Genomic DNA, 13,583 nt, shown 5'->3' with positions numbered 1-13,583 from the left:
GGGCCGGGGCCCCCCCCGCAACCCCAGCCCTGCGGAGGCCTCGCAGGGGCTGGGACCCCCGTGCCTCGGCTGCGACGAGGCTGCTCCGGGCCGGGGTAGGGCTGAGGGCGGGCTCCGCGGGGCGGCGGGGGTGCCCCCAAAGCGGTGGCAGCTGCTTCTTGCTGTTCACTTGAGGGAGGAAGCAGGGGTTAACCGCGCCGCGTTTGTCTGATCGATACTTGCTTTGCTTTCTCTCCTGCAAGGAGCTTACTTGCGTGTCACCTCTGTTTATTAGGCTAAATGTAAGCGCATGACAGCGACAGTTGTAACTCCCGTTGTTCTGACCTAGGAAAGCCAAAGGAAGCAAGGAGGAACTTTTTTAGACAGGCTATTTTAACATTAACAGCTTCATTAGAAAAAAATGTTTTGGTGAGTCCTTTTCAGGTAAAACAAGCAAAGTTTTAGTTTATGTCCATTTATGCGCAGTTCATTTATAGATTTCATTCATTCATAGTTATGATTCAAATACAAATTTCATTTATTTAGAAATATTAAATAAAGTTGTTTGGGAAGATGTCCTGAATCCATTTTCTGAGCTCTTGAATTTCAAAAGAAACTGTTTTAACAAATCATAAATTTTGAGGTCTGTCATTCAAACTTTGGAGTAACTCTTCCCTCAGTTACTCTTTCCTGTCTTCTGGTTCTCTCTGCTCCTCAGTAGCTGAAGGTTTTTTGTTTGGTGAGTTTCTGGTGGTTTTCTTTAACAGTCTGTAAAGTAGGATTTTGTGATTGGTGTTTCATTTTGGTTTTCTCTCCAGTAGTTTAATTAGAATTTTGACATGCTGCTATGTGAAAAATCTCGTTCTGATAGTCCACATCTGGATGAAAATTCTCAGCTTTTTCCATTGTGGTTGCCCTGCCACTGAGAATTTCTACCAATAGCAGCCTTGAAACATCATTGGTTTTATTCTGTAGCCCAACCAAAGAATTAGAGTAAAATTTTAAAAGAAAGAGCAATGTAATTCATATTTATTTTCATCTAATCTTACATTTAAATTATATTTTAAATTAGATGTGCCTTATTTTTAGTAGCAAAAGTGGAAGGGAGCTATTGTAGTGAATATTACATTCACTTTCTTTTTCCAAACAGTTTGTATGCTCCCACTAGACTTGTTAAATTGGTGTTGCTTCCTATTGGCTCTTCAGTGTGAGCTTCACTAAGTTAGCTGCTGAAGTTAGTAAGCACTGTGCCCTAGTCTTGTTCGATACATATTTATTTGTAAATAGAGAAACAGCTTCTGTTCTATTTATGAAAATAGGCTTATCTCTCTAAGTAAGATACTCTCTTGCAACAGTTGTGTCTTGCTGCTGCCAAAAGTGAGAGGCTTTGTTTGGTGATGTCCTCCATACTGATCCCTCAGTACATTCGCTGAGTATACTAAAACAGCAGAAAAATATTATTGTTTTCCTGGATTTGTTTTCTTCCATTTTAGTCAGTAAAATTTACTGTAAGGGGGACTGATGAGTGCTGGAGTTGGCACAAGGTAGGAGTAAGAGCCATTTGGGATGGACTGGCACTCCACCCTTGAGGTGTATTCATTATATATGTTTTGTGTAACCAAGCCTATTATTTATCTAGGCCTGCTCATTGTCTTTTAAAATTATGGGGTTCTTTCCTGATATTTAGTTAGGTCAGTCAAACTTCCTCTTACCCCTATCTTGCTTTATCCCCTCTTGTTATGGAGCATGTTCACGCAGTTAGTGTAGGACAATTTTGTTATCTGAATTTCTTATGGAAGAACATACAAAGCTGTTACACGTGGCATGTTTATGTAGATGTAGCTGGTACACACGGGGAACTGAATGCATGTTAGTTCTTGAGGCTCAGCTGAAATACTGTCTTGTGTAGCACTTAGGTACTCTGTGATACTCTTGCAGCGTCACAGTGTTAAGGATATGTCTGGATTTTAAATAATCAAGTGTAACTCAGTCATCCTTGAAAATGACTGTTAAATTTATCAGCAATCCAAAACTGAACAACCTGGAACCATTGTGCTCTGATGAGATAAAATCATGGAAGTTTTGCTCTGAGCAAGTGTGGAATGCTTCTCATTTATTGCACAAAAAGAAATGGAGAACTGCTTGAATTATTAGTCTTGTTGCTGTCTGACTTCTGTAGCTGATGAACTAATTTGATAACACTTAAGAGGCTCTTATTTTTGTGCTGGAAAATCCCTATTATTACCTCTTAGTAGATGTGATACAGTCTGGTATCATGGTTAGATACAAAATGGTTGTCTTTGGTCTATGTGAACTCCAGAGATTGGAGTAGGGAGGGGAGGGAGAACCTGGTCATGTTAAGAACAAAGGCTTTTTACACATCTCTTTCCTTTCAGCATCCCAAGAGGAAAAGTCCATTTGGAGTGGAAATAAGTGATTCCCAGAGGACTGTCCCAATGACAGAGCTGTCTGCGCATTTACCCCAGTTTCAGCATGGGCAGCTGACAGAAAACTTCCCTGATACCCACCTCAGCAACACCGTATGTAACAAACAATTTTACTACCTGGTAGCAGTTAAATGGGGATGAATAGTTTGTTGGGATTAATTTTATCTTTCTGAACTGTTGTGGTGATAAGCAGTGCCAAAAGAAATATGCTGCAAAACTATCTGATGTTCGAAACTAATTTTTATGTACAGATAAGACTTCCCCAGTTTAAAGAGGTATTGGAGTGACCAAGCCATCAAGGAGGAAAAAAAAAAAAGAATGGGGTAGAACGCTGGTATCAAACACTGACATTTACAGGATTTAGTGAGCTCTCTTGATCTAGCCTGGCTGTGGTTTGCTTGGTTCACAGGTTTCTCAGTCACAGAATTAATTTTAGTCTAGGTAGAGCTTGAAGCCTGGGTTTTGTTATTGCTGTTGCTGGAGGACTGTTCCTCTGCAGGAAGAACAGCTCTGTCTGGTCTTGTGAATAATTCTCAAGGTGCTCGCATGGTTCTTGAGGTTTTGGGGGAGGAGGAACTCAAAACATGAAATTTTATGTGAGTGCTTTGAAAGACCTAAGTGCATACTTGTTGCTAAAATTATACCATTGTACTATATGTATTTTGGTAAAATCAGGTTTAGATGATCTACTTGGGTGTGGTGCTCAGGCTCTTAGACTTGGCACACTGTTCTTTGTTCCTGCTACAGCTCTTGAATATCAGGTTTCCTTGTGACAGAAATGCTCTTGTGAGGCTGGGCCACTTGTAGCCATGTCTGTGGCAGTAATTCAAGAGAATGATGTGATTCTTGCTTCAACTCTTCTATACAATTGAGCAGTTTAAATAGAATTTTGAAAAGTCCTCAGATAAGCATCATGCTATATCAGTAAAAATATAGAACATTTGAAAAATTAAAACAGAAAAGTGGGAACTTTCCTACTGCATCCTTTCTCCTTTTACTTCAGAGGGAATAAAAAAGGTTTATTTTCCTCTTGGACAGGTGAGAGATTAATTTTTATTGAACACTTCTGCCAGATTAAAAAGGCAGAGCTCAGCGATAAACTGTGGGCTCACCATCCTTACATATAACTTGGTGATGCTCCTTACCAGCAAGGGGTTCTATTTTCTTCTCACTAACAGACTGTACTGATGAATAATTGCCACTTACGCTTTTCCTTTCCATGATTAAGTAACTGTAGTTTTGATACTAAGTTGTAATGATGTTTCTCCCCTTTACACATCTACTTTGTTTTTGTACATACCTACTAAAGCCCTTTCCTGCTTAAGTATACTAGCTTCTGAGGCTAACAGTCAGCATGTGAAATCACTAAGTGCTATAATTTGCCATCTCTTCTTGTAGTCACACACAAAGAGTTCAGCCCAGTCTTCAGTATCTGCCACTGCATAATGACCTTTTAACATCAGTGGTGTATGTGAGAACTGATTAAGTCCATGCCCACTGTCAGTAATGGTGGTCTGCTCCTGATGGATAAATCTGGATTTAATAACTAAAAACTTCTTATCAAATATGCTAGGTCTTTATCTCTTGGTTCAGGGGCAGCATTGGTCTGGGTTTGCTATTAACTATTTTCCCGATAGGGGGAAAAAACACTATCATTTGCTTCTGATATTGTTTATTCACCTGAAAGCGCGTAGTTCATAACTTACATTTGCTTACGGTGTTACAACAGGTGTTACTGACTTTTTAGCTTCAGAGTTTTCACTTTTAACTATGTCTGAGGAAAGTGAAGAGTCTGTTCCTTTGCTTCCACTTCAGCAAGAGTCCATGGCCTCTGCTCTGTTTAATACTGATCAGGTAGGATATAAGTGCACTTTGTTCTTTTAAGCAGTGGGGCACGCGCATGTCACGTTTAGCTACACTTTAGTAGCCTGAAAGGACAACTTATTTTCTAGCTTTAACTGCAAATTAGAGAATAACTCATGTAACTCTTGATTCTGATCTGATTTTCATGCACTGTGTTTTAGTATGTAAAGGTCTTTTTTGGTGTCTTTGTCCCTTACTAGTGAAGGGAATAAAATAACACATGTAGGTCTAATTTTTGCAGTTTTTCTCTTTTTGTTTGATTACAGGTTTTTGTAGTGGTGTTCTTAGTTGATCAGGCTTTTCCTTTAGCTGTTTTTGTGTCTTCTCTGTGAAGCTGTAGATTTTTAATTTATTTCGTATATTTCTGTTCCAGAGATGGGGTAAGTGCTCCCTCGTGCAAGACTGTTATTACAGCAGAGAAAAAGCAACGCATTCAGCAAGTGTGCAGAAACTTTAATACTCAGTCTGCTCCGCTTGTGCAGCGTTCCAAGGCTCTGTTCATCTCCGCTATAGTGTTACTTATGATTATCTTAGGTAGTTTATTTAGATGGTTAAGTGTATTGGTGTCCTCTTGTAGACTGAGAGAAATGAAGTATTTTACTATCCAAGTGAAAAATGTTACATTTCTGCTGTAATCTGTACAGAAATGGGTTTAGTTGTAGCCAGCATTTCAGGTTAATTAAACATGATCTCTTTATTTGCATTCTCCCATACTCCCATTTCTATCTGACTTTCAATAATTGTATGCGAGGACTTTATGCAAGATGCCAAGTGATTTATAATAAATCTTTCATTAAGTAAGAAATAATTTTGAACCCACCATCTTTTTCAGGTTATATTTCAAGTAAATGATACTAAATTCAAACTAAGGTTAAAACTTGTAACTCTAAAAATCTGGTTGTGTCCTAGTTTTAATTGTTTAATTTAGACTATTTTAGTTTGGGTTTTCTTTCTCCTCTTACGTTCCATTTCCTTAATGAAAAATGAAACAGATTTTCTTAGAAGACAGATCTTGAAACTCTGCTGAGCTTGTTCCTGAGGATATCACAAAAAAAGGGAAGAAATAGGCAGAGCATTTGGTGCATATTGTTACTTTGTACTGCTTTGTAAAAGCAAATTTTTCATGAGTTGGGGAAGTTGTAAAGCTTCAACCAGGGTTTTAGCAGTGTCAGTATTTACAGTTTAAAGTCCAGGGACTTGTGCTCCTTAATCACTTAAGTGCTTTTAAAAACCCCACTGAGTTTCTGAGTGTGTACTTAACGTCTTCGCTTTTCTGAGGGTGGGGCTGGGAAAATTCTGTAGAAAGAATCTCTAAAATTGCTATTGATTTGTTGAAAAACTGCAGTGAATAATGAGGTACAAGTCAGCAGTTATGTTTGGAAATGCTAGTGAGATCAGGTAATTGGACTTCAACATCGCACATTTAAGGAAACAAACTACCTGAGTAAAAATACTTAAGGAAAAACAAATTATGTTATTTTCAGTGCCCTGTCTTATGTCCAGATCAATTTTATGGAAACTGAGTGATATTTTAAAAGTATTGCAAAAGATATCTTCCTTCAGTTTGTTGTACATTTTAATCTAATGCTGCTTTAGTGCACTTAGTCAACTTACTTCACTTAGCATGAAGCAGTGCAGAAGAAATGAGATAAAGATTTTTGATTCCTTACAAAATTATTTCTTTATCTCCTATATTAAACCTCTAGAATTTGAACAGTATGGCACTGATTTTGGACGTGGTAACACACTAAAAAAACTAGTGTTCTGTATGAACTGTCACATTTTAGTGCTTGTTTAGAGTGCCTGATAATGGTTTTGTTTCTTTGTAGTCCAGAACAGGTAAAGCGTAGAACACTCACATATTGTGTCCTCTGTATATGCACACAACATATGAAAGGTGAATGCTCCCTGCTCTTGGGGCTTCTTGAAGAGGGTACAAAAGATTTGTGACACAAGGAGCTTGGAGTGCAGGCCTGATCATTTACTTGTAGGTGATCCCAGTTTGTGCTTTTGCTTCCATTAGAAGTTTACCACTGTCTTGGTGTTTGAATTATACCCTTGATGTTTCATGTATTATGCCCTTCATGTTTCAGTATTAGGAAGGACAGGAAGCTCTTCCATATTTATTGGTAAGAGTGGTGGAATTCCTTCAATGTCAGTGAAAGGATGTGGCTGTAGGTTCCTTGGGAAAGAAGAAAGAATCGGCGTGCTTGACTTACCACGCTAAAACTTTGGGATCAAATAGCACTCTAAAGACTGAGAATTACCTGAGTTTCATCACCATTTCTGTGTCATTCTTACTAAAAATGTGAGAACACAATACCTCATGAAAGGCCATTTTAATATATATTCTACTTAGTGTGCTGTAGTGGCAGTAACATAGTAAAGGAAGTAGACATTTTCTTGCCATTTTCATGGAGAGGGGATCATAAATGTCTGTTTGGCATTATTCTTAAGGGTCAATACAGTTAATTCTTGTCAAGTTACAGGCGTTCTACTGTCATGCATCTTTTTACCAACTGTGGTTTGAACCAAGGGAAAAAGATGCCTTTATTCACCTTTTGAAATTCTGTTTAAAGGAAAGGTGACACAGGCTCTTAGATGCAACTAGCCTACTTTTGACTGTTGGTGTTTTTAATGTAAATGTTTCTAACGTGACCTTGTGCTCCTGTTCTTTTAATAACTGTGATGCAATTAATTAGTACTGTTCAAATCCCTGCTGTAGCAAGTGTTCTTGGTAGTAAATACTATCTTACATGTTTCCTCCTCAGGGTCATCTTAAGCTTAATGTATCAGCACATGATTGTGGAGAGTTGCTGAGGAAGCTGGTTTTTGTGTATTGCAGAATGACAACAGTGAAAGACGTCGCCATGATAATAGTGAGCGCAGAAGAAATGACAATGCCGAGTCTGAGACTAATGGGCAGCCACAAAACAACATTCAGCGAGTGGTGGAGCAAGATGAAGAAGAAGATGAAGAGCTAACACTGAAATATGGGGCAAAACATGTGATTATGCTGTTTGTGCCTGTCACACTTTGCATGGTGGTCGTTGTTGCAACTATCAAGTCTGTCAGCTTTTATACACGCAAGGATGGACAGCTGTATGTATCAATATTTTTCCCTATCTTTCTAGTGGACTTAGATAAATTTCTTTAAACTGCCATTTCTGCTGGCGTCTGATTCAAGCAGTGAATTTCCTCTTGCCTCCATTTTCTCCTTCTCCAGTCCAAAGATAGTTCTGTTCTCTTCCTTCCAGAAACCAGACTCTTCTCTTTGGGGTACTGTTGACATTTGTGGGATAATATCTTGGTTGTTACTGCTTAATTCAAATCCGAGTCCTCATTTTAATACTTCATCATACTCTGTAGTATTTATAAAATAAACTCAGTTGTGAGCCAAAGCCATTTCATGTGTACTATGCAAGAATACAAGCATTTTGGAAAAGTAGCAAAACTACTAGTGTAAATGAAATAACATATATGCCATGCTCTGGTTTGCCCATGCTATTTGATAAAGAAATTCAAATGCAAGGGGAATATAACTTCAAGAGGTTCGCTTCTGGTGAAGTTATAGAAACTTCCCTGGCAGATGTCTCTGTAGATTTTTTTTAGATTTTGGTAAAATATTAATTTTGAAAAAAAAAAAACCCCAATTCAAGTGAAAGCTGATTTGAGAGAAAGAGAGCAAAGGAAGAACACTGAGCCTGTCAGAAACTGCAGCAAGCCATAGAATCACAGAATGTTAAGGAGTTGGAATGGACCTTAAAAGTCAGTCTAAATGTTCCACTGTGAAAACATTTAGACAAAATGATTCAAAGTGTGTTTGGCTTTGAAATGTTTGTATAATACAAGCATGTCATAAATTGTTTCAATAAAACATGAAGTTCTTTACTTTAGAAGTTGTTGATCAAAGAATTTTATTTTTTTGAGATTTTATTTATGGTGTTTTCTCTCTGCCTCGCCTTCCCACCCCACAGTGAAGTAGTTGGCCCAGGAGGTTGTATTTCTTTAGGAAAGAGTGAGTTGAGCCTGTATGTTGTTTTGTTGAAATCACCAGGGAGCCTTTCATGGTGAATCCATAAGTGAAACTCCAGCTGCACTGGCAAGCACGAGTGGTGGCATGGGAGAGTGGCAGTGAAACATGGCATGGGAGTAGCCGTATTGAACAGCGGGCAGTTGCAGGCTTTATCTGCTTTACAAAGCAGGTAACAGTAGTAATCTAAGAATGTAGGAAATGCAGGTCTTCTAAGGAATTCAGATTTGCCTAGTATGATACTATGCCACCTTTCAAGTTTTGCCTTAGTAGAAAATAGATGTTGCTTCTACAGCTCTGAAATAAAAGATTACTGCAATTTTGTTTGATGTTGGCCTCACATACCAGAAACATCTGTGCATTCAGTGTCATTTCAGTTGACTTTTTGTTTTTGTAGCATCTACACTCCTTTCACAGAAGAGACAGAGACAGTAGGACAGAGAGCCCTGAATTCTATTCTTAACGCGGCCATCATGATCAGCGTTATCATTGTCATGACCATCCTCCTGGTTGTGCTTTACAAGTACAGGTGCTACAAGGTGAGTAGCTTTGCTAGCTTTATTTGTTAGTACAGATTATTTAGAGAATGGAACAAAATGAAGGCTTATCAAGGATGAGTGAGCAAAAGTAGCAGAATTGGTGATTTAATTCACTGTTTCAATTTTGTGGCTTCTGTTCGTTTGACACAAAGCAGGGCAAAAGGCCCAGTGCTATCGCTGCTATCTGTTCTGTCAGTTAGAAATAGGGTGACATTGCTTTCTATTCTTTTGAAATGTTCATGCACTGAAATCTTTCTGTGGTCAAGAAATACAAAGGACAGACTTGGTTGTACTTTGAGGGCTCCCCTCTCCCACCCTGTCCCCAGTACAGACGTCTCCTATCAGTGTGATGCATGTATGGCTGTACAGACCAGGCAGTATTCTTACGGCAAACACAGAGACTCTAAGGCTCTTTGTGGAAGGCTTCCGTCATGTAATGATGTCATCTAAGCAAGTCCAGGCTTAGCATAATTAATTGCAATGTCACCTGCATGGGAGGAGTTGTCCATGAAAATTCCTTGTTTGTTTTGGTCTTAATAATCATTTGACAAGGCTTAGCCTAATAAAATTTCTCAGTATGCAGCCAGAACCTTTAATCTGTTTCACAGTTGTAAAACAAGTAGTGGGATTCAGAGGTTTGCTTCATTTCATTTTGTTTTCAAGAGGGAACAATGGTTTTGGTCTTCATGTCTGTGGGCGAAATCCCTTTATAAATTATCTGTGGAGTGACTGGAGAAATTATTTTTGCCTGACTCGACATACATGGTGGAATACTGATTTTTAAAGAATGGACCTTCACTTTTATCATAGTGTGGTGTTACATCTGAACTGACAAAGTGTTATTAAACTGGCAGTTCTTTTCATTCTAATGAAGCCAAACAACTACGGTGCTACTGTAGCTGGATTCCTTAGTAGCCAGTTGGTTCTCCTCAGATGCTCAAGGCATCACCTAGTTTTTACTAAGCATTTTACATTTCTGGTTTCCTTCTTGATCTTTTAAGGCACAGCACATTTTCCTTACAAAAATACTTTTTCTACTAAAAATTAGAATTATTAGATACCAGAAATGTCCTGTGGTTATATTTTATGCTAATTACACTAAATAATTAACTTATTTTTAGATCTCCTAACAGAGTAGTTCTATGCTGATGTATCAGAATGCTGTGAACTGTAGCTACCTGTCCATTGAGTTCTATTTTACATGCAGTTCTATATGTAGATTGTAGTCTAGATTACGGGGAATGAAATTTATCATGAAAGAACATTAGGTCTTCATCCAGTAGCGATAATTTGCTTATCTTCACAAGATTTTTATCTGAAAACTCTTTTGAAGAAAGGAAATACTACTTCAGCTTCATTGTTGTTAGTTTCCTGTGGTTGTCCTGCACGATATGTTAAGCATGATCCTGATTCTAGCTCCTCAGTTTAACCAGAAACAGCATCTTTGAAGCAGATTGTATTTGATTAGCTTTTTCTTTTTAATTTATCATTCTCTGCATTCTTCATTGTTTCACTCTGCCTAACCAAAATCTGACTGCTGTAGCTCATTTTAATTCTCTGCATCCTGCAATCCATCCTTAATTTTTATTCAAGTTGTAAAGCGAAACTTGTACCAGCAATCAGTTAGTGTTGAAGCTGTTGTTAAATGAAGAATGAAAATTCTTTAATGAGAAGGCAAAAAACCTGTTGTGGTAACCTGCTAAGCAAAACTTACAAGAAGTACGTTGGAAAAGTCACTTGTAAGAAAAGAGACTGGTGATCTGGAAAATGCTATAGTAAATGAGGTACATACTGAGAATAAAGTAAACATCTGTGTGTAAAATGCCATCTTAGGTGAACTCTTGAAAGTGCCTCCTCTAGTTCTGCTGACAGTAGTTATGCAAGGTGTATGTAGAAGTTTGCTGGTCTATGGCCTTGGTGTTTGACACTGTTAGCATTTACTATTTTTTAGGATGAAACATTACTATACACTTTATTTTTTTAAGTGATAGGAGTTTAAGAGCTTATATTACAAGTAGAAGAACTACAGGTAGAAGTCATGAGATAGCTTTCTTTGATGTTTTCTTAAAATAGTTTCAAGTAATTTTACAGAGGAATAAAGTTACTCTTGTTAGGTCCCTACTTAGTAGCTTTACAAGTTGTTGGAAAATTTGGTTCTGTTTCAGTCGATACCTACCAATATTCACCTTTGGAACAGTTTGTTCTCCCACTTTCTGTGAGTGGTGGCAGTTTGATGTACCAAGACAGATACTTTGGCAGTTTTCCTGCAGCATCTTTATAGGCACCGTGCTTATTACATGTGGGGATTTCTTAAGTCTTTTTGAGAACATACTAGCAAAAGCCAATCTCTTAGATTAGGAAGTTAAATTACTGGTTTTATTAGGTTGAAAGTTAAATTTGAACCTCTTTTGAGAGAGTGTGAAGGAGGAGAATGAATGTTTCAAAAATGGCTGAGAATTTTAAAAATGCCCATGAAAAATTTAGCATTAGACTCAATGTGCTAAATTACTAATTGTAATGGCTGGATTCTTAATTTGCCAGAAAGTCCTGGTTGCGTCATGTAAGTGTGATTCCTTTACTCTGTCTGCATATGGACTTTAATTTTAAGTTAACTTTTGCTAAATATTCTAAGAACTATAGCATAAGATGCATTTTACTACACATCTTTAAGAAGAGGACAAAGAGATAACAGTTTTTTAACAGTTTCTGAATACTTTGATCTGGTATACGTATATAGCTAATTTAGCCAGTTAATTTTCCACTGAGTGTGTCTGTACAAAGCAGGATTCCTTGTGTAGCTTTGATTCCTTGATGATTGCTTCTGACAGGTTGTGTACTTGCAATACTGGGTCAGGTTTTGTATAAGAGATTCTCTGCTGGGACTTGGACAAATACATGTTCATTCTCAGTTAAGAGATGTTAAGAGATTACTGGAGTTAAAGGGGTCTTCAGTTTGGGTTTTTTCATTTTGCATGATAAGTACTACAAGAGTGCACTTCTGTCAGCATAAAGTCTAAGTGCTTGTCATTTCCAGGTGTAAATCTTTAAGTGTCCCTGCTGAATACAACACTCAACAGGGTTTTTTATTAAATTGTTGGGCATGTATGTCTGCCCTCATATCAAAATTAGGGATTATGTCTATAGATGGCTGATAGAGAATATAGAAATCCTTATATAGTCATTCATTGATGGCATTTCAACAGATAAGCAGTGAAGGTTTTTCTGGGTTCCAGCATTTAATTCTGTAACTGCATTCTGAAAATTATTTGAAATCAGAGCAGCACAAAAGTGAATCATGTTTTCCATCTGTGTTCATGATTCTGCTATGTTATAATGCCACTGGTATCAAAATGGTCTAAAAATATTCAAGCAGTTGTTTTCAGTAGAGCTAAAGAACATCTACTGAAAGTCCACAAAGCACTCAAAATTCTTAAGTGTAAAGTGAAATACACCAGTGTGCATGGAGTAAACATGAATGTAGCAACAACCAAAGAGAGATTTTTTAAAATAATTTTCTTGCTTTAAACAAAAGGAAAAATAACCTTAGAAGCATTTTTAATAGACACTAAATTTAAAATAAGTCTAAAAACATCTGTGTTGTTATCTTCTTCTCCAGGTGATCCATGGTTGGCTCATCATTTCTTCTCTTTTGCTGCTTTTCTTTTTCTCATTCATCTATCTGGGGTAAGTAAACTAAAGTATTAATATGCTATTTTACATGTATCACTTTATGTATGTATTTATTTTAGAACAAGGCCTTGAATCCTAAGAGGAATGATAGTGATTAAGCTATTGCAATAAAATTTTTAGTTTTATGTAGGCTGATAGAGTACACGTAAGAGAGAGTGTGATTTATGGGTTTATAGTGCATCTGATTAGGTACAGAAGCTGTCCATCACATGCATCACCAGAATAAGCACATCTTGCTTATCAGAATAAGCATATCTTGCACAGAGGAGCTTGTTCTGCTGGCATGTCTTCTGTTAACTTAATTTTTCAACATACGACTCAAGGGCAGTTATTTACATCATGGCTTTGATTGTTAGCTGTATATGCAAAGGCTCTTTGCATGGGAGTTGTGGAAAAGAGTCAGCTGAAAAGAATCTACTATCTCACCAAAATATAATCAGTGCTTTTCTTCTCAAATTTGGAAGCATGCCCTTGTCCAGACATCAAGAAAATTCAGCCAGAATACTCAGTGTTGTCTAAAATGAGCAGCCTCCTCAGGGTTTGTAACTAGAGTTATGCCATTAAATTATTATACTCTGTATGTTTCTATGCCAGTTGATGACAAACACTTCTCTTTGAAGAAGCTTGTTTAATTTGTTGTCTGGAAGGAGAACGTGGTCTTCCCTTCAATCACAGATTTTTGCTAAAAGTGATCTGTGATGCTTTTTGTGGTCAGTAGTTGCTCTAACCCTAACAATGGCTTTTGAAGTACAAGGCAATTCCTTTATCTGTCCTTCCTGCCTCACAGCAGTGCTGGCTTCCTTTTGCCAGAGGCTCAGAGAGTGAGGGAGTTTGTAGGCCAATTATACACGATGACAGTAAGGGACATCCTGTTAACACTGTACATCTCAAAGGTCAACTGACAGCTGCAGAAGACAAATTTCCTGGAGGAAAGTATTATGCCAATGATAGGGTTCTTAGTGGCTTGATGAGTTGGTAGCAGCAGATTCTGCAAAAAGCCATCACAACCATTTCTTCCCTGAGTCAGCAGGA

The 13,583-nt window shown here is 37.7% G+C and overlaps 1 protein-coding gene across 4 annotated transcripts in view; it reads left to right on the top strand.

Moving 5' to 3' along the window:
• Positions 1 to 189: 189 nt before the first annotated feature.
• Positions 190 to 13,583, top strand: part of PSEN1 (presenilin 1) — a 25,550-nt gene continuing 12,156 nt past the window's right edge. The window contains exons 1-6 of one of the 4 annotated variants that reach the window (XM_017741807.1): positions 190 to 408; positions 2,376 to 2,519; positions 4,242 to 4,280; positions 7,135 to 7,391; positions 8,720 to 8,861; positions 12,478 to 12,545. In XM_017741807.1, the coding sequence (XP_017597296.1) occupies positions 2,436 to 2,519; positions 4,242 to 4,280; positions 7,135 to 7,391; positions 8,720 to 8,861; positions 12,478 to 12,545 (590 nt within the window). In that variant the 5' untranslated portion in view covers positions 190 to 408; positions 2,376 to 2,435. Of the gene's footprint in view, positions 409 to 2,375; positions 2,520 to 4,155; positions 4,281 to 7,134; positions 7,392 to 8,719; positions 8,862 to 12,477; positions 12,546 to 13,583 lie in introns of those variants that run through there. The other 3 variants (XM_008639492.2, XM_017741806.1, XM_017741805.1) reach the window with 3 other exon arrangements.

Source organism: Corvus brachyrhynchos, unplaced genomic scaffold (genome assembly GCF_000691975.1).
Source record: "Corvus brachyrhynchos isolate BGI_N302 unplaced genomic scaffold, ASM69197v1 scaffold115, whole genome shotgun sequence".
Lineage (NCBI taxonomy): Eukaryota > Metazoa > Chordata > Aves > Passeriformes > Corvidae > Corvus > Corvus brachyrhynchos.
The sequence above is the reverse complement of the archived record's forward strand: the minus strand, read 5'-3'. Positions and strand labels throughout refer to the sequence as shown.